The sequence below is a fragment of the Solea senegalensis genome, linkage group LG13, assembly GCF_019176455.1.
Source record: "Solea senegalensis isolate Sse05_10M linkage group LG13, IFAPA_SoseM_1, whole genome shotgun sequence".
In the NCBI taxonomy this organism is placed as follows: Eukaryota; Metazoa; Chordata; class Actinopteri; order Pleuronectiformes; family Soleidae; genus Solea; species Solea senegalensis.
In genome coordinates this window covers 22759697-22780428 of record NC_058033.1, presented here as the reverse complement: position 1 = coordinate 22780428, position 20732 = coordinate 22759697, and the positions used below count along the sequence as shown (strand labels likewise).

The window sequence follows — 20732 nt, the reverse complement described above, 5'->3', positions numbered from 1 at the left end:
GGGGCATTTGGATGGGGGAAGGGCTCGTCTGCTGGCAACGAGGGTGAGTAGATCAGTGCGGCTCAGTGTCTGTGAGGCAGTGATAAGATTCCAGGATTTTCCCACTGTGACAGGCCTGCTCACCAAACCATACAACCCTCTACATGGACACCCCCCCCGCACTTCTTGGGCTGTTCCACCTCAGTAGACAGGAGACACACTCACCTGCAACCACACCCTCAGTTTTCTTCTTCATGTGACGCTTGTTGCCTCACTCCTAAATGTATAAATGTGTAAATGTATAACAGCCGTGTTAGCGTCTCCTGCTTCCACACTGTGTGACTGTGGCACTGTCTCTTTTTTTCTTTCTGGCTCACTTCTCTTTCTTTATCTCTGCCTCCTAAGCCCCTTGGATGGCAGGTCAGGCAGTGAGCTGTGCGGCTCAGAGGAGGTAAGGACGCTGCGGTGCACATTAATAATGAAAGGCCTCAGCCGAACCCCCCCCAGACACACACACACACACACACACATTGCCATGGCGATGGCACTAGCCCAGCACTGTCACGGAGGGGGGGCTGGTTATATAGCTACACTCGCCAAGCTGATCATGAGCTCATACACAAGCTCACCACACTTCCACTGCTGTGGATATTCACTCATTAATAAAGAGTGAAAACACACAAATGTTCATTCATTCACTAAATAACACTCAAGTTAAACTAAAGGTTGAAATGTTTTATCCAAACATAACAAAGTATTCAAACATGGACAAACTCCCGTCATGAAGCATTGTGAACACCATGAAATTCACTGATGTCACCTGTAACTAGGCAGGTTTTGATGATGAGTGAATTTGTCACTTTATTTTCTAAACTAGAGTGTGATACCATAAAAAGTTCAAACTCATTTTCATTAGACTTTCATTTAAACAGAGTTCTTTTTTCTTGTCCTCTCAGTAAATGTCTCATATGCACACACCTTTTATCCAGGCTACTTTATGACATGCTGATGTCAGTAATCCATGGCTGTGAATGATTCTCTGCTGTAAACGTCGTGGACTCGTGTGAAAACCAAATCATAATCGAGGAAAATGACTTAAGGAGGATTTTCAGGACTTTTCATGCATTTTTGAAGAAACACTGCAATCAAAGGTGTTCTTATTCAAACATTGTTTTAAATCATTTTGGTTACATTTTAGCATAGCAAGGCTCCATCAGTCATTCCACCAAATGATATAAAGTTATTACATCACAGCAAGGACAGGACGGTGATCCATACCTTTAACCACTTCTCCTTTTATCATTTTTTGAAAAAAAACAAAAAACAAATAGTGGAAAACATACTGAAGATTTCTTTAGTCAAACCAGCCGCTTGAAAACAAACATGCAAATAGATGAACAGACAAACATCAGAGCTGTCAATTTTGACACGAATACATGCATTCCTTTTTATTCACAAAACCAGTCCAATTTTCTAAACAAATACAAAGATTGGTTATTTGTAAAAGCTGTAGCTACCCAGCAACATAAGAAAATCATGAAAATGTAACAAATAAACCAACAAAAAATAACAATAATAATAATAATAATAATAACAATAATAAAAAATGTAATCTTGTCTCAGTGCGTTCAGCAGGGTTGACGCAGACCAAGTGCTGTGTCTTAGTGCTTTTGCCCTGAGCAGCATTGGCACACGCTCAGTCGGGCCACAGAAACGTAAGGCTGCCACTTTCACTCAAAGTAAAGTTTGGAACTGTTGAGGAGGAGATTACAGTAGTGACCTCTGTCCACTCACACCACACGCTCTTTGCTCTTGTCTGAAGACAAAGTCAATCATAAAACAGACGAGGGTTTAAAGAAACAAGACGGTGAAGAATTACATTAATGTTTGCCATTAGCCACTAGTTTTAAAATATAGCTGTAAATTTACATTCTCTACACAAGTACTGTATCTTTCCACACATGAACAACATTAACACCAAACACAGAAATTAGTTGATTGTCCACACTCAGTCCATCATTTCTGTTTCTGGTCATGAGCAGTTCCATGTTTAAGCAACAGAGAAAAAAACTGCTGGAAAAAGGACAAAAGTACCAAAATGGGAACATAGAAAAGGGAATGAAAGTTGCCATAGATGCTTCATTTTTGGTTCCAGGAATAATTAGGTGCATCCATTACCCAATTCTTTTTTTTAAATGTTTGGTTTTTTTTCTACAATTTTATTTGTTGCTTGTTTATTAGCCAGTATCTGTTCCCGAGATAATCCAGGAGTTGGCTTTGCACTTGATGGCAGAGCTTTGGGTAGGGAGTGGAGGAGGCAGAGGAGGAGGAGGAGGAGGAGGAGGAGGAGGGAGGAGGAGGAGGGAGGAGTCCTACTGGAACCGGAGGAGGAGGAGGAGGAGGAGGAGGAGGAGGAGTCCTACTGGAACCACCGGAATGCCGCTCCTGTAGGAAGCATCACCTTCTTGGAGAAACAGAAGACAAGGAGCGGGGAGGGGAGGGGAGGAGAGGTGGAAGTCTGTTAATGAACAGCAGCACATTTTTGCTAAATACATTCTTTATTCATGTTGTTATTCTTCTTCCTCTTTGAGAACAGAATATTATTTGTTTTCTTTGTCCTTCACCTGACAAAAAAGGCTCTGTCAAGCAGTACTATCAGACTCACACCCTGGATGAGGATGAGAAGTGTTGATCCAGTCGCTGCTGAACCAGTGTTTAGTGAGTAGTTCTCTGTGTTTGCAGTCAAACTCCAACCTAACGCCTCGCCTAGCTTCATGTTGCTGTGTCAGTGTCAGTCAGTGACTTGTTGTGTGTCCTCGGTCTCAACAGCTGATCGACGTGAACTCAACTTATTTTATTTTAATTATTTACGTCAATCAACCAATTGAGCAAATCAGCAAATCAAGCTCTGGATGAGCATCAATGTAGGTGTGAAATCAACAGACACACACAGACACACAAAGACAGACAGACACAAAGACAGACACACACACACACCACAGGAACAGGCTTCGGTCCTGGCTTCACACAAAACCTGATATGCCACATTTATTATTTAACCACCACACACGTTGTGCTCCCACACCATCATCATTGATGAGGTCGTTTTCTTACACACACACACACCCCCCACACACCCACTTGGTTATCTGTGTGTGTCATGACAGGAGTGGCACACATGCGTGCAGCTGCAGGGCTCAGCAGCGAGCGGCCTGCCAGTCAGGAGATAGAACGCCACCCGGGTCCCCGGAGCCGCAGCACGGCTGACGTCCTCTACGACTCAATTGTGCAGCATGGATTGTTCCGTCAGCAGCTCTGCCTGGAGGCAGGAGGAGCTCAGCAAACATTTATGCACCCACACACACTCTCACACCAAACCAATATGTATTCAAGCACAGTCACACACCTCCACACACAGCGGCACGTTAACCCACACTCCAAACACTGACTGCTAAAACTCTGATTCTCACACACAATGATTCAGATGAAGTTTTCCCAGCAGAAGGTCTAAAAACTAAAATACCTGTAGGTGTGTGAGGACATCTCTGATGTTGTTCTTGTGTACAGCAAAGCCCTCGGTCACTGAGTACTCGCGGTGTCAGCAGGATATGTAGCGTGATGTTGTACTGGTGCGACGACGACGACGACAACAAACAACAACAACAGTGAACAACAATGGAGGACGTCCAGCAACTCTTGTTTTCTGTTTGTGGCTTTGTCTCGACCAAACTGTGGTCCTCACCCTCACTCTTTACTACTGTTCCTAGTGCAAACACACCATATTAGACTTGACTGTACAGCAGCAGCAGCAGCAGCAGCACAGGGGTGGGCGGAGCAAGACGCTTTTTCCTGTCAAACAGATGAAGAATTCACGTCCGAAACTTTACGTGGACGATTAAGTCAAACCCCGATCTGTCAGCACGCGCCTCGCTTTACTAGCACGGTGTTAAATACATATATGTGTGAAATGTAAACACTGCTACAGAGAAATACAGAGCGCCATGTGGAGCTGAGGATTCGCGGTGATTCACATGTTTCTTTACGGAGGAAACGCTTGGACTCGTGTCTGAATTCACTCACACACTGAACTGAATAATCAGTGTAAGTCCTCTTTAGAGTCCAGTTTGATGTATTGAAAGTGCTCCATTATAAAAAATGTGACGTGGTTTGAATGTTAAAACAGAGCTTTTCTTATTTAAAAGTCAGTTCCAATTCTATTTGAAATGTTTTTGTGTCATTTCCAAATGTCTAACACAGCTGCAGTAACTTTCCAACAAAGGCAACTGGAAGGTAAACGGCTCATTAGTCATTAGTTCACAGGAGTTTGTTCATAAAGTGCACATAATGACTTTTCTAGCCCACTTGAATCAGCAGTGCTGTGTTCTTCTCAGTGCTGTTGTTCATGACTGGACATGGAGCTGAGTGATAGTGGGGTTCCTGCTCCCCAGGTTTCATTTACTTCCATTTTAAAAGTACGAGGTCATTACTCACTGTGCTTCATTTGTTAAGGGAATAATCTGAGTCAAGACGACAGCAACATCTGCAGCTGCCACACATGACCCCACTGACCACGACGAGAATCAACACATCGCTGGACTGAAGCAGAAATGCTGCTTTTCCTCATTATTGAACGTGTGCAATCACTGGAAAAATGGCAGCTGATTACACAGGTTCAAACAGCCGTGGGTGTGAAGTGACCAATCAGCACAATCGTCTTGACATTACACAAACAATCACCATCATTGATAATGTTCTTTCAAAACATCCGTTTTATCTGGGAGTGAAAACGAAACAAATTCTAATTCACTGTAACAAATGTAACAAAAGGCTTTCACGTTTCAATACACTGAGAAAGAGAGTCACATTGCAATGTATGTAATAAAGTATAATCTTGTAATTGTTTTCTTCACGATTGAATAAATAGTCTCTTGATGCTCTTCTATAGTCTTAAAAACATGAAACACCATCTAAATAGTCCGATTCATTTCCCGGCACTCAACTTCAATCAATTAATCAACTCATTATTTTCACCCTAATTGACACAATGCTGAGAATGTTAATTGAATGGATGATGAATCCATAACAATAACTCTGACCTCTGTCACTCATCCAGCACTAAACTGACACTTGACTTCAATCATTTCATGTCATCAATGTTTTGTGTGCCAACTACAGCCTGATTTTCTCACAGTGTCTCACAGTGCAACACCTGCCTCACTCTTTCTGTCCACTCCACCTCGTCCCCGTCTGTCCACACAGTGTCTCAGTGTCCTGACGTCTGCTGCACAGGAAATTGTCCCACATCCACGTGCTTTCATGGTTTTCTTTATGTGGATACAAACATTATCTTTACTTCTTTTTATTAAAAACGCGGCAACAATTTAACTTTCATTTCATGGATGAAGTTTTACTAATATATTATGAATATGATGATATTTACTGTGTTTCACTGTGTTTGTACTTTTTCGAGTATTCAAAGGTTCAAGTTGTTTTTGTTACATTGTATTTTGTCAGAAGTTGGTGACGAACATCTTTTTTCGCTTCAATGTGTGTATTTGTATGAATAGCATGTGAAGTGACAGTAAAGAATATTGAATTTTGAATAACAACAACAATAATAACTTCAGATATTGCCTTGTATATAACACAAGTACTACAACAACCTAATCGTGATGTAGTTGAACAGCATCACTGACATGAATTCCCAGAATAAATCCAGACATCTTCAGCCGCTGAGCTGTGAGGTGGCAAAGGCCTCAGCATGCTAACTCCCCCTCACTTGCCAATTTTACGCTCCTCTTTGAGCTGCCGTGAGCTTTCAATGGAAACCGTCAACACCCTTAAAATAAGCACAGTGCTGCTGGACCGCACTTGTGTCGCTGCGTGTGCGTGTGCGTGTGCGTGTGCGTGTGCGTGCGCTCACAAGCTTCTACAAACACATGGCCATAACCTCTCAATGCACCGCCGACACGTCTTTACTCGCACGTTTTCAACACGCAGAGACAAACTAAGACGTCCCGGCCCTTTCACAGGCAGCAGATGGAGTTATGAGTGAAGGCCAATGTGACGCTCAGGAGCTGTTGGAGCTGCTGCAGCTGATGCTCGCTGCACAAATCCATGAGGATATGACTCTGTGTGTGCTGCTTAAGTCACCCTTTCATAGATGAGACTATGAAACTATGACATGTGGTGATGGACTCCTGACTCTCAGCTCATCCTCCTCATGACATTTCAGCTGCAGTGATGACATCACGCTCACTGACGGCTCTGATCCAATCACCTGCTGACTTCATAACAAAGCCTGAGGTTAATACTGAGGCCGTCTGGGACTGAATGAGAACGCTGGTCTCATTTATCATCCAGGTGTATTTTTACATTGTGACAAAGTGTTGCTGATCATATGTACAGACAGACACACAGACTACATCCATATGACATGATACATTCTGGCAGGTTAGAGCATCAAAGAAAGAAACATTGTTTCTCATCAGTAGTGATTTCCAAAAGTTCAATGACTAAAGTCAATAATCACATGTTTCCCTGGTGTTTCCTTTACCAACAGACTGTGACGTTACAAGCAACATGATGACCTATATCAACATTCATGAACATTCTCAGCCTCTTGGGTTTTGCAGGCACTGGTGTGAAGGACCGATCTCAGACGCTGAGTCGTAAGATGACGACAAATCATCGGCTTCTCATCAATCTGACGCGATCTACTGCCTGTGTGGGTCATGACTGCAGTCATCGAGTAACAATAGTACTTACATGCTGTTACTGTACTGTCATTATAAATCATAACAATAATAATAATAATAACAATAACAATAAGATTAGAATTCTTAACATGCGTCAAACTGACATCTTTTGCTTAGAAATGACTCAAACATGTAGTTGTTTAACAAACAGTGACTGCTGTGCCTGTACATGTGCCTACACACTTAATAAAAGACGTATTATTGACAGGAAACAAATATGATCTTCATGTTAGCTGGATAACAAAATCGAAACACATTTCAATTCTTCACTATTCCTTTAAAGAGTCAGTGATGGTTGGTGGATGAGTGGTCGCTCTGTCCGGCCGCACAGTCTAATGGAAGTGTGAGGACGTGTCACAGTGCGTCACAGTGTGTCGGCCTTACTACAGTATATGCACAAACACACTCAAACATTCAATACTGTACACATGTGCACACACTTCTTTACAATTATCATACGGACAAAATAGCACAAGCGGGAAGTAAATGTGAGCAGACAGACGGGGCCTCTCTGACGGTAACTGCATCAGATCTATCTGTGATGGTGATGATGTCGTTAAGGTGGACAGATTAAAGCGTTTAAGAGCAGTTCACACTGAACAAGCTCCTTCATTTCTGATTTCTTTGCTCCACATAACAAAGAAATCACTACAAAACGAGTCATTTTGGCCTGAGAACATCATGATTACAGGTCAGGAAAACACAGATCCATATTCTTTACATTAGAACTACTGGGATAGTCAAGAAAATAATCAACCAATTAATCCAAAATGCAAATAATCCAGCATTAGCTGTAGCCCCAAGTCAAACAATTGTCAGTCCAATAATCTGCTTACTGATGAATTCTGCAAGTCCTGGCTAATCACTCCTGATTGTCATTGTTGGCAAGTTAAAAATAATCAAAGATACGGCACGCAGAGAAGTGCAGGTGCCTTCCAGAGTCTTAACCCGAACCCTCTGCGACGACGCAAGCTAATCCAGCCAATCAGTGACCAGGACTGAGCGACATCAGAGACAATCAACGCTCAGTGGTCAACCTGTGGACAGGAAACCAAGCTGGATTAAACTCCAGATCACATGACCGACCCTGTGACTCTGAAGGGCATGTGAACTTTCCTCTGTGTAGACCCAGCACATACCAGCACATATCAGCACAGACCTCGACCCCAGCCGTCCACGCCCCGGGAGCCACCAACAAAACACAATCAAGTTCCAGTTCTTTGTTATGCATCGGCTTCACATTTAATGTAAACTCAACGCGTATAATGTATATAGTATATACTGTAGGTTTCTCTTGAAGGTAATGATGAATGCACCTGATCAAACATCATAATCACCACCCTCTTACCTCCAGAGCAGCAGAGGGCTTCTTCTTCAGTTCCTCACATTTACGAAACTTGCAGATCTGGTGGCCCGTTTTGCGATTCCGGCAGCTGCTGCATTGCTCGCAGTTAATCCGCCGCCGGCAAGGTGGGCACATGCCGCAACGTTTTCTCTTCTTTTTACCGGAGTTGATAGCGGAGGCCAGCTCGCTCTGCGCTGGGTACTCGGCCAGGCTGGCCATGTGTAGCGCGCTATCTGCCAGAAACACTCCAGCCGGCGTCATGATGAAAAGCCCTGGGTTGAAGGGGAAGCCACCTCCTACTCCATATGGGAAGTCAACAGGACCACCTACGGCGTCCGTGACAGACGTACCCTCCAAGTCGCTTGCCCCTGAGCCTGCGTCTCCGCCGCCAACTCCCACTCCCATGCCCCCGGGCAGAAGCATGTGCTCCATACCAGCCCGCTTTAACAGAGCTGCTGCCTGGGCAAAGTGCAGCAGGCCATTCTGTCCCTCCAGAACCTGTTCTAGGGTTCGGTCCAACTTGGCTGCAGTCAGTGCAGAGACAGTGGGCTGGGGCTGCGGGGGTGGCTGAGGCTTGGCCGAGTGGCTCTTACTTTCAGTTTTGCCCGTGTGGCCATTAGTGGTGGCAGAGGAGACTGCTGTGTACTGGGAGAGGGTGCGGGAGTTCTTAAGGCTCTTACTGAGAGGCTCACTGATGATGCCACTGCGGTTCCTACGCTCAGTAACAGGAGAGTCCTGTTTGCAGCTACGCCTCTCGAGGTCCTCAGTCCGGCCCCCCTCCGACAGCCTGGCAGACATGGTCCAGAGTGCACGAGCCCGGGTTGGGGGTGAGGGTGGAAAGGGGGCAGGGGTGAGCGAGGAGGGGGAGCTGAGACCTTTCCTCGGTCCGTTATGTGTCCTGGCAGGTGTGGTTCCTCGCCTCGATGGACCGGTCAACAACAGACAGGCTCCACAGCCTTCTGCCCTTCTGCTCTACAGCTCAGCCCTCATCCACGCTCTTCCATGGGTCGTCTGGAAACTTTACACAAGGAGACAAGAGAGGTGTTTAAGCTTCACCAAAAGCATTTGACACTTTTGCTGGCTTCACACGTTCATCAGCAACATTCATGTTATCATAGTTTTTGGTCTCAATGACATTTACCTACATAATCCATTGGATTGGCTAGCTCAGTGCCAACTTTGACTATTTCCTGTTTGGTTTTTAGAGCTTTTTGTCTTTTTTCAGCTTGAGCTGAGTGAAGGCACGACGGCGTGATTTCAGGAGCTCCAACCTAAAAACAGGTCAAGAGTTCCCATGCAGCTGATTTTACTCATGTTGTTCATCTGTGCGAGGAAAAGGAACATTTTGTACACTCCTGGATGACATTTTCAATAAATACTGGCATGAAAATGTCACTCAGGCTTTAGCTAACACAACAAAATCAACCCATATACAGTATAAAATAAGAGTTGGTTATTGCTCACAGCCTCCATAGAAATCTCAATAGGTTATTAAAGGAATCATCCCAGCGTTTTAAGTTTACGAGCACAGACCAAGTTGTGCTCATGTTATTGACTGAAATGTAACCACATCAAAACAAAAGCTCTAATCTGCTCTGCTTCACGATTTAAAACATCAAGTCCATCTAAAAGCAGACGGGAGCAAAACTTTTCTTTTTTACTTTTCTGGTTATCAAGTAAAACAGAGCTCTAAGTTGAACTATTAAAATCTTACAGAAAAGTGCATTTAAATATTCATACATAGAAGCATTTCATCAATATTATTCGAATGACGCTCAGGTTTTCTTTAGACATCAGTGGTGTGATAACCATTTACCTGTAAATGGTTTGATTTAGAGAGTAAGCTCATTTGATATGAATGATTTATTAAAAAATATAATGTCACATTATTGTAAACATATGAGACAACAAATGTCTTATTCTACGCTCTCTGCTAAAGATCTTTTCAAAAAGTCCAGAGACTGATTGAGGAAGGTGAAGTTGTTTGATAATAATATAATATGTGGTGACATGTTTGAAGTCTGGTGAAGAGTTCACTGCCTTTGTGTTGGGTTAGCGTTAGCGTTAGCTGTGATTCTCCTGACCTGTCCGTGTTCACAAACACGCTCGCCACCTCCCACAGAAAAGCTGAGGAAATGGCCGGGCCTGTCCTTATAAGGGAAACAAAGGGAAAGGGAGGGGAAGAGGATGGGGGGCGGGGGGTGTCTGTGCAGTGTGTGGAAATTGGAAGGCCAGAATTAGTGGGAGGTAAAGCTTCAAAGGCAAGAGCACAGCCCCCACATTCTCACCAGCTCAGGGGGATGTGGCGCCAGTGAACCAGAGCCAGCGCCGCAGCCCGTCAGCCCCACAGTTACTGCACCGACCACGGTCATCTCCTCACTAACTGCATCTCTGCTCAGCTGTGTGTGCGTGAATGCATAATCATCATCAGCATCACAGTGATACGAGGGGATTTGTGTGAGTTACCTGAATATTGAACTCTTAAATATCTTAAATACTTTTCACTGAGACTTAAAGACAGCTGTACAGTTATAATAACAACACTATTTCCTGAGAGAATATCCATCTCTGACACGACTGCTTCATCAGTGAACTAAAAACAGAGAATATTCCACGTGATAAATGAAGTGACACATTATCAATAGACAGAATAAATTAGTTCTCGTGTTGGCAATGACATGGCACAGTTAGCAACGAGCACTCCAAAAACTATTTGACTGAAAACTTGACAGAAAATGTAGCACAATCTTCTGATGACTTTGTATCAATCCCAGCGACACACACACACACACACCACTGCTACAAACATCACTTTCATTCTTCATTCTTGAGCAAATTAAAGACACTTAACACAATATTTGACTGAAACTGATGTCAAATTATATGAAGCGTTAACGATCACCAACAAATCAACTTCTATGTTCATTCATGTCTTTATTGCTGAACGTGCTCAGCTCTGTGTGTGTGTGTGTGTGTGTGTGTGTGTGTGTGCACGCACATCTGCTGTCCAACCTGACCCTGACACACACTCTTCCTCCACAGCAGCACCATTGCTCTTCATCTCATCATTTACAGATGTGAACCACACGCCCTGTGTCTGTCTGTCTGTCTGAGAGTCAATGCTTCAGTGCTGTTTTATCATTTAAACAAGATGTAGTCACATTAATGCTGTGCTTCACACTGAAGACCTAATAAACACACTGCATTCAGCAGTCACATCATAATAACAACATAATAACTGGCACCACAGGCTGACTCCATATAAAAATAGGTGCAAGTATCAGACCACAAAGATCTTATTTCTTGTCAGTGAACGTGTACACGACTGAAACGATGTTAACAAGGTAAACGTGACAGTAAACCTCTGCTTTTAGAAAACTCTGCTTTTGTTTTAGTGGAGAATCATTTAAAAAATCAAAGAGATAATAACCTTTAATAAAAGATCAAAAATAACACTGAGCGTCTGCTGATGTCACAGAGTGTGTGATGATGTCACTGTGTGCTGGTGTCACTGTGCTGGTGTCACTGAGCATGTGCTGATGTCACTGAGCGTGTGCTGAGCGTGTGCTGATGTCACTGAGCGTGTGCTGATGTCACTGAGCATGTGCTGATGTCACTGTGCTGATGTCACTGAGCGTGTGCTGCTGTCTTCAGTCACATGATAAATATGGTGTGCAGATATTTGACTTCTTCATAATTGTGTAGTGACTGAATGAAAATGGCTCAGGCTGAGCTGTAGAGTGTGATATATATGTATATATATATATATATATATATATATATATATATATATATATATATATAAATATATATGTATACATATATATATATACCTGATTTATATAAAACAGGTCAAACCAACATTTAAGGGACTACATTACATTAACCCTAACCCTTACTAAGGAATAAAGAAAGAAATTACCAGTGCCACCCTTTGTGTTACTTTGCTAAATATGAACCACAAAATTATTAGCCGAGCTTAGCTTTTTGGCTTAGCTGTTTATCTTAGCTTGACAACACGTACACACACAGCATATAAAGGTATACCCCCGTATAACCACTTAAAAATTGTTTTCTTTAAAAACACTAAATAAATAATAAAATTTCTTCTTTTGGAGGTTCTTGCACAGCTGGTCTGGCAACCCATGATACTAGGGAAGTTTGGGGAAAAATGGGAAAAATGACACGTTTCAAACAATTCACCATCATGTAAGCGTCAAACTTTAGTATGAAAATGAAAGAGAGGAGAGCAGGTGGATGAAGGAGAGGAAGGAGAAGGAGGTGGTAAAGCAACATTATAGATGTGTGAGTGAAGATGACATCACTGGCTCCTCCTCTCACAGTTAGTCACACTGTCATAATCACATCAACAGCTGATGTTCACATGCAGCCACATCTTATCTTCAACATACAATTGTTAAAATAATCTTTGTCCTCACTTTAAAGTGAAGTGACCACTGACTGACGGTTGAATGGTTTGATCAATAAATCAAGGGAGGATCACAGTCTGTGTTTGTGTGCATGTCCACATTGTAATACTTATATTTCAGCTTATTGGCTCACCGATAAGGATATAAATTGAAACTGCTTTAATTTATATTCTGCAGGCTGTCATCTTGTACCACCACACACCGTGACTTAGCATGACGTGACGTACCGTGACGCAACGTGACGGACTGACGGTGACGTACCGTGAGGTAGTGTGATGTATGTGACGTATCGTGACATATCGTGGCGTTCCACGACATACCGTGACATGGCATGACGCACCGTCCTGTAGTGTGATGTATCGTGACGTACCATGACGTAGTGTGATGTATCGTGACGTACTGTGATGTATTGTGACTTATCGAGACGTTCCATGACATACCATGACATGGCATGACGTAGCGTGATGTAGCGTGATGTATCCTGACGTACCGTGACGCACTGTGATGTATCGTGACGTTCCATGACATACCGTGACTTAGCATGACGCACTGTGATGTATCGTGACGTAGCATGACGCACTGTGACTTAGCATGACGCACTGTGATGTATCGTGACGTATCGTGACGTTCCATGACATGGCATGGCCTTGCCGTGTAGTGTGATGTATCCTGGCGTACCGTGGCGTGTGATGTATCGTGGCGTTCCATGACATACGCATGGCGCTGTGATGTATCATGGCGTAGCATGGCGCGCTGTGATGTATCGTGGCGTTCCATGACATGGCATGGCGCGCGTCCGTGGTGTGATGTTCCATGACATACCGTGACTAAGCATGGCAGTGATGTGATGTATCGTGGCGTAGCATGGCCTGATGTATATGGCGTAGCATGGTTTTATGATGTATCGTGACATAGCATGGCGCACTGTGATGTATCGTGGCGTAGCGCATGCACTGTGTGTGTGTGGCGTGTCGTGGCGTTCATGACATACCGTGGCGTAGCATGGCGCTGTGATGTATCGTGGCGTTCCGACATACGTGGCATAGCATGATGCACTGTGACTTAGCATGGCGCACTGTGACAGCATGTGTGTCGTGATGTATCGTGGCGTTCCATGACATGAGTGTGATGTATGTGGCCATGACCTATGTGTGATGTATCGTGACGTGCATGGCCAGTGAATGTGCATGGCACTGTGATGTATCGTGGTAGCATGGCGCACCATATGCGTATGTGCCTATTGATGTATCGTGGCCATGACATGTGACTAAGCATATGATGTATCGTGGCGTAGCATGGCGCACTGTGATGTATCGTGACTTAGCATGGCCGATGTCGTGGCGTAGCATGGCGCACTGTGACTTAGCATGGCCTGTGATGTATGTGGCGTATCGTGGCGTTCCATGACATGGCATGGCCTTGCAGTCCGTGATGTATCGTGGCGCGTTCCATTACATACCGTGACTAAGCATGGCACTGTGATGTATGCGTGGCGTAGCATGGCGCTGTGATGTGTCGTAACGTAGCATGGCCTGCTGATGTATCGTGGCGTAGCATGGCGCTGTGATGTCGTGACTTAGCATGGCGCACTGTGATGTATCGTGACGTTCCATGACATACCGTGACTAAGCATGGCGCTGTGATGGCGTGGCGTGCATGGCGGCACTGTGATGTATCGTGACTTAGTGGCGATGTATCGTGGCGTGATGGCGTGTTGCTCGTGACGTGATTTCCATGGGCATGGCCGCCGCCGTGGTGTGATGTATCGTGACGTTCCATTACATACGTGATAAGCATGACGTAAGCATGCTGTGATGGTGACGTAGCACATGTATGTGGCGTATCGTGGCGTTCATGACATGGCCATAGCATGTTACTGTGATGTATCATGACATACCGTGACTTAGCATGTGTGATGTATCGATGGCCGTGATGTTGGCGTTCCATGACATACCGTGACCTAGCATGATGTATCGTGACCTAGCATGTGTGATGTATCGTGGCGTTCCATGACACTGTGACATGTTCCGACATACCGTGACCTAGCATGGCCTGCTGTGTATCGTGACGTTCCATGACATACCGTGACCTAGCATGACGCACTGTGATGTATCGTGACGTTCCATGACATACCGCGACATGGCATGACGCACCGTCACGTAGTATGATGTATCCTGACGTACCGTGACATAGTGTGATATATCGTGACGCACTGTGGTTATGTATCGTGACGTTCCATGACATACCGTGACATTGCATGACGCACCGTCACGTAGTGTGATGCTGCCCCTGGACTTTGACCCAGAAATAAAAGAAGAAGAAAATCCAGAGCAGTGGGTTTTCTTTTACAGCACAGAGACACAGAGACACAGAGACACGGTTTATCTTCTGTCAGAGAAACTAATCAAATAGAAGTTGATGGTGACAAACTCTAAATAAGAACCATGTTTTAGTGTGTGATGTCACACGTGGACACTGTGGTGCTTTACACTGAGACAAAGACAAAAGTCCAGTCCAACAGCATAGTCGAGCTTTAACTGTAGCTCAACTTAACTGTGCATGACACACACACACACACACACACACACAGACAGTCCAGTGAAACAGATCAGTGATAAACTCTCATGCAGTGAACTTCTGAACTTCCGGTAAACAACAATAAAACCTGAATTATTTACATTTTTAATTAAACGCCAAATTGAAGTCACACATCAAGTCTGACAGTTAATCTCTTTTAAAACAATTAGGCGTCAAAGTTAATACAGGAGCATTATGGTCTGTCAGCCTGTGTTTATGACCGATGTGCGCATCAGTCACGAGCCACAACTCTCGAGTAAGTTTCCCCTCAATGACGTCACTGCATGCGCAGGTGCCAGGTAATCACTGTCAGCTTTTTTTCTTCTTTTTTTTTCTTTTTTTTTAAAGGAGGAGGAATAAATCTCCCGCGGTTTGCTTCAGGCAGGATTTGTGCAGCTGTCTGTGTTCACAAAGAAAATGAAAGGGTGAGTTCCGGCCACGCGCGACGCAAACTCAGCGTCCACACAAACACCGCTGTTCCTCTTGGCGACGGACGCGCGCGCAAGCTACTGCGTGAAAAAACGTGGTGACAATGGAGTCAAGGCTGCGCGCGTGTGTGTGCGCGCGCGCGCACAAAAAGTTGTTGCGCGCACTTAATGATTCGCAAACACCTGGAGTTGCGCGTGTGCTGTCGTTGACGGAATGCAGAGGCGAACAGTCAGCGCGAGCGCGGTGAAAACTACCCGGGAAGTTTCTAATGATGATCTATTTACATCTGGAATGTAAATAGATCAAATAAATGATCTCTTCACGCACGAGGGGGGAAACTGTGACAGAGGATTAAATAAAAGTTTGACATAGAGAGAGAGAGAGAGAGATAGAGAGAGAGAGAGAGAGAGAGCGTGATCCTCACACTAATGCGCGTCGATAATTTTCTTTCATTTATTGGCAGCATCGAGTTCAGAGCGCGTCATTAACAGCTGATCCACAGCAAACCAGTGCCGGGCTTTGGTTTTTAGTGAAGATCCACAATAAAGACACGTGAATTATTCCTTTAAATAAATAAATAACAAAATGATGGATGTCTCCTTCATTCCTGAGGCACAATTACGCATGAAATCACTGCCTTCACAGGTGAGGCAGTGCTGCTGCTGCTGCTGTTGTTGTCGATGTTGTTGATGTTGTTGTTGTTGTTGTTGTTGTTGTTTCTCTGATGAAATGAGGTGTCTTTTGTGTGGACTGTGTGATGTGAGCGCCGGTGGGTTTGTGCGCGAGCAGCTTAGCATGAGTGGATCATTCCTATATCACAAGACGATGACATCCCAACTTTGAGCAGACTTCAACTAAAGTATGATTCCTCCCCCCTCCTCCCCCCAGTCGCTTTCCCTCCTCCCTGCTCACCCATGTATCTGCATATTTGCAAACACGGGCCCGTTCTTTTTTATATTCGCACCTACCACAGCAGATCCGAGTGGAGGGGAGGGGAGGGCTCCCACAGTCCGAGCGCTCCGTGTCTCTCAGCCTGCGCCGCACAGAATGGTGACACCAAAAAAAAAGAAAAAGAGAGAAAAGGCAGGAAGAAAAAAGCTCCTGGACCGGGAACACAATCCTCCACAGTGTGTGTGTGTGTGTGTGTGTGTGTCTTAATGACGAACGACAAAAGGAAAACAAAAATCTTCGCCGTCAATTGTTGGAGAAAAGCGTTGACTTTCTCAGACGCTGAAACGCGTGGGTTCCCCCAGCTTCCTCGCTCCTCGCAATCCCACCTCTCTACATCCCCGCTCGCGCACACGAACATGCAAACACATTTCATAGATTTTTGGAGCTTCGCGGAAAAACCGAAGTGGACTTTTTCTCTGCGCGCGCGGCTTCAAAAAACACGCACACGGAGAGAGAGAGAGAGAGAGAGGCCGAGAGAGAGAGAGAGAGAGAGAGAGAGGCCATGGGGTTCAGAGTGATCTCAGGACAGCTGGAGAGACACAGAGGAGGAGGAGGTGTGACAAAATAAAAGCGAGTAAAGATGGTCACTCTCAACCTTTGACCCTTTCACTGCTGTAGAAGAAGAAGAAGAAGAAGAAGAAGAAGAGCTACTTACGGTGTTGTTGTTGTTATTATACATGTTTGCATTTTATCCATAAACTGTAAATGAAAAAACAAAACAATGAAGTAACTGACGATGGAATAATACTAGAAAGACCTTAGTCTTTCAGGGTGCCGGTCTTAAGACTGGTACCCTGTATGCGAAAGACATCGTGGTCGCAAGTTCGAATCCACCCCTCGCTGATGTACTCAATTCCATTGTAAGTCGCTTTGGATAAAAGCGTCTGCTAAATGACATGTAATGTAATGTAATGTAATAATAACAACACAGTTTTTACAGGAGTTTGTATCATTGTATCCTTGTGTCCTTGTGTCCTTGTGTCCTTGTATCTTTGTATCATTGTATTCTTGTATTCTTGTATCATTGTATACTTGTATTTTTGTATCATTGTGTCCTTGTGTCATTGTATTCTTGTATCATTGTATTATTGTATCTTGTATCTTTGTATCCTTGTATCCTTGTTGTATTGTATTATTGTATTAACATGTTAATAACATATTAACATGTATTCTTGTATTCTTGTAACTTTGTATCTTTGTATCCTTGTATTCTTGTATCCTTGTATTCAAGGAAGGTTTTTGTGGACGGACGTGGCACCTGCACCTGGTTCTCCTGTCCTGTCCTGTGCTGTGCTGTGCTCTGCTGTGCACGTGGGTTAGGATTACTGGATCCACAACCTGACTGACTCACCACTCAGAGAAGAGACTTTGTGGTGAAACTGTGCATAAACACTTAGCCAGAGTCCATTACCATGAAAATAAATGTAGACTTTTATAGATCTTTAATTATGTTTTCTTTTTAGAGGTAGGTGGCGCTGTAACACGCTGTAACACCACGTCATGTAGAGAAACAAATGAAAAGCTGAGAAGAAGAAGATAGTTCCCCAATCAGTTTCATGCAGCCCACCACTATTAATAGTTACATTTTGAAATTAACTTATCATTAACTTTTATTTTGAAATGATATAATAGACAATAACAGATTTAAGACGATAGTTCTATCGTCTTAAATCTATTATTCATATCATTTCTATATTTCAGTTGACCAAAGTAGACACCCGAGTTTGAGAACCCTAGGTTAGCTTACAGTTGACATTAGCATTATTAATGACACATTACAAACAGTATTTACATGTGAATGCAGAAATGTTACATGTTCTTCTGAGGACTGATCTCATCCATGGACCATGATGGAAAGCTGACCACGTGCTGGTCTCAGCTGCTTTCTCTTCCGCTCCCTCAGCCCCTGGAGTCCAGTCCAGCTCTTCCCGCCGCCCCTGTCTGCTGGCAGGCGGCCAACCCAAGTGTGTGGAAATGACACCGCCAGGGCGGCACACATTTTCCTTCATTTCTCTCCTTCCCGATCGCAGACTGGCTGACATTGGCTAGAAAGTGGAGCAGCTCGTCAGGGACAATCAATGCGAATCGATCGAGCTGCGCGGTGGAGGCGGTGGAGGCGGTGGAGGCTCCAGAGCTGGAAAATATCACAGCAGCTGATGACAGAGAGAGAGAGAGACAGACAGAGAGAGAGACAGACCCGAGGAAAAACCTTTCACATGATTTTACGAGAAAAAGTCCGAATTATAGCAAAACAAACCACATCATTTAATCAGATAATGTTCAAAGTCCCAGGAACATAATTTGCTTTATTTCTTAATGTCACGTGAACACGTTAGTCCAACTCAAAGTCAAACTAGTCTTAATCAGACTAACATGCCTGCATTCGTAGTCAGATTACTCCTACATTTACTGTATATACGTAACCCTAACCTTAGTCGGACTGGAGTGGGACTTTCTGCTCCTCGCTGTTCTTTGACCTGGAAGTAGAAGAAGACGACCGTAAACTTTACCATAAATAGACAAGTTGCTGTGTGGCGACGCAGAAAACTGGCGCTCAGTGTGAACACAGTCCTGCGGCCTGAGCTGGATGACATTTGAATCTTTAGAAGATATATAAGATTAAAACACTAACCTTTGTGGACTGAGCTCATCAAAGAGCACAGACACACATATGACATGAGGTAATCTCTCCATCCCAGAAACCATCTGTTGATATTGACACATTTTTAATTGTTTTTATTGTCCCATCAGAACCGGAATGTCTGTTATTGGCCAAGTATGAGCGCACGTCCAAGGAACTCTGGTTTGTTTTTCATTTCTCCGTAATTGTACATAAAAAAGACAAAAGAATCTGTCAATGTTATAAATTAGAACAGGAAGTAAGGCACACATACGCAGTGTGTGTGTGTGTGTGTGTTGTAGTGTTTTTCAGATTTCTTTGCAGCATAGACAGTTATTATTTTTAAATTAAAATGATTAAAATGATTATGTTTTTGTGCAGATACAGAAATCAAAACCATATCAATTTGAATTCCTTTATCAATATCACAATGTAGAATCCAACACAGTCGTTTAGCCCTGTCTAAACAACTTAGCTGGTAACTGAACCTAATTATAACTAAACATTTTAAAAAAACACAATGCTTCAGCCTTCACTCACGTCCTGGTCACATGACAGTGGTGGACGTTCTGTTAGCAGCGCGTTGTTGTGTGTTCTTACCCAAGAATATACGTCATTTTAAAGTTCATGCATCATGTCAATTATTTGTTTGTTTTTTGTTATTTTTTTGTGAAATTGAATCCTGTGATTTTGGATCAATAAAGATTCAGTGTATTGTTTATTGAGTGAGGATCCGTTTGTAGAAGAACAGCCGGGACCACCCACCTGCATGTCATTGATTCATTTACATCATTATTATCATCATTATTATTATTATTATTGATAATAATAATAATAACAATAATGATGATGATGATGAATAAAGAGATCCTGCCTTATCGAGCCTTATCTAAAGCTTGCTTCATAAACGCAGACTCGTACAGAAAAGCTGTTTATTTGGTGAAAATGGAGTTTTTGGGAGCTCAGTGTTCAATGATCTCTTTTCAGAACAGATGTAAAAGCTGTGTCACTACAGGCTAAAAAATATGATGTTAACACAGAGACAATGTTGCCATTGATTCTTTTAACTAGGTTCTGTCAACAGTTAAGGCCTAGAGATAAAAATGAGAGCAAATGTTATTCTGTATAAAACATATAGAAAAAATGTGTCTGGTTTTGTGCTCTTTTGTGTGGCTCTTAAAGTCCTGCAGGTCTCAAGTCTAACAAGGCAGGACAATTAAACACATTTCCTTCATACGCGTCTTTCTCAGGTTGAAAAGAGGTTCAAAGAGAGAAAGCATGAGAGAGGAGTGGAGTTATGCATGGGTAGATGGGAGCAAGCTGTGACTCTTGGACATGTTCTGGTGGGTGCACTGAACCCCGGAGGCTGCAGCCACACTCAGCTCTTTGTTGTTTTCGTTCTGCACAGGGAGGCAGGGTACTTTCCTGAGCTGAGGAGAAGGATTAGCGTTGCATGGCCTCCATCCCCAGCTGCACACATGACCAGCACCGTAGGAAAACCCCGAAGATGAGGGGTACATAAGGGATGAAGGGAGCAGAGGGAGACACGAACATCAGCTTTCTCCAAACCTGTGAAATAACGTCTCCAGTGATCATTGTTACAACAACTCAATCACAAAGAGCACTGAACCTTATCAGCATCA

At 43.7% G+C, this 20732-nt stretch overlaps 1 protein-coding gene across 1 annotated transcript; it reads right to left on the bottom strand.

Moving 5' to 3' along the window:
- Positions 1-699: 699 nt before the first annotated feature.
- cxxc5a (CXXC finger protein 5a) lies at positions 700-16845 on the bottom strand. The gene is made up of 4 exons (XM_044042921.1): positions 16483-16845; positions 8086-9100; positions 2367-2443; positions 700-2308 (listed from the first exon to the last, which is right to left on the bottom strand). The coding sequence occupies exons 2-3, from the start codon at positions 8878-8880 to the stop codon at positions 2399-2401; spliced, it is 840 nt and encodes a 279-aa protein (XP_043898856.1). The 5' UTR covers positions 8881-9100; positions 16483-16845; the 3' UTR covers positions 700-2308; positions 2367-2398.
- Positions 16846-20732: the final 3887 nt, after the last annotated feature.

Bases quoted from the DNA above. Each gene is read 5' to 3' on its own strand.
- cxxc5a (XM_044042921.1), bottom strand. From the start codon at position 8,880: ATGTCTGCCAGGCTGTCGGAGGGGGGCCGGACTGAGGACCTCGAGAGG. The intron at 2,444-8,085 runs GTAAGAGGGTGG...TGTTTCTCCAAG, and splicing joins AGCCCTCTGCTGCTCTGGAG to AAGGTGATGCTTCCTACAGG.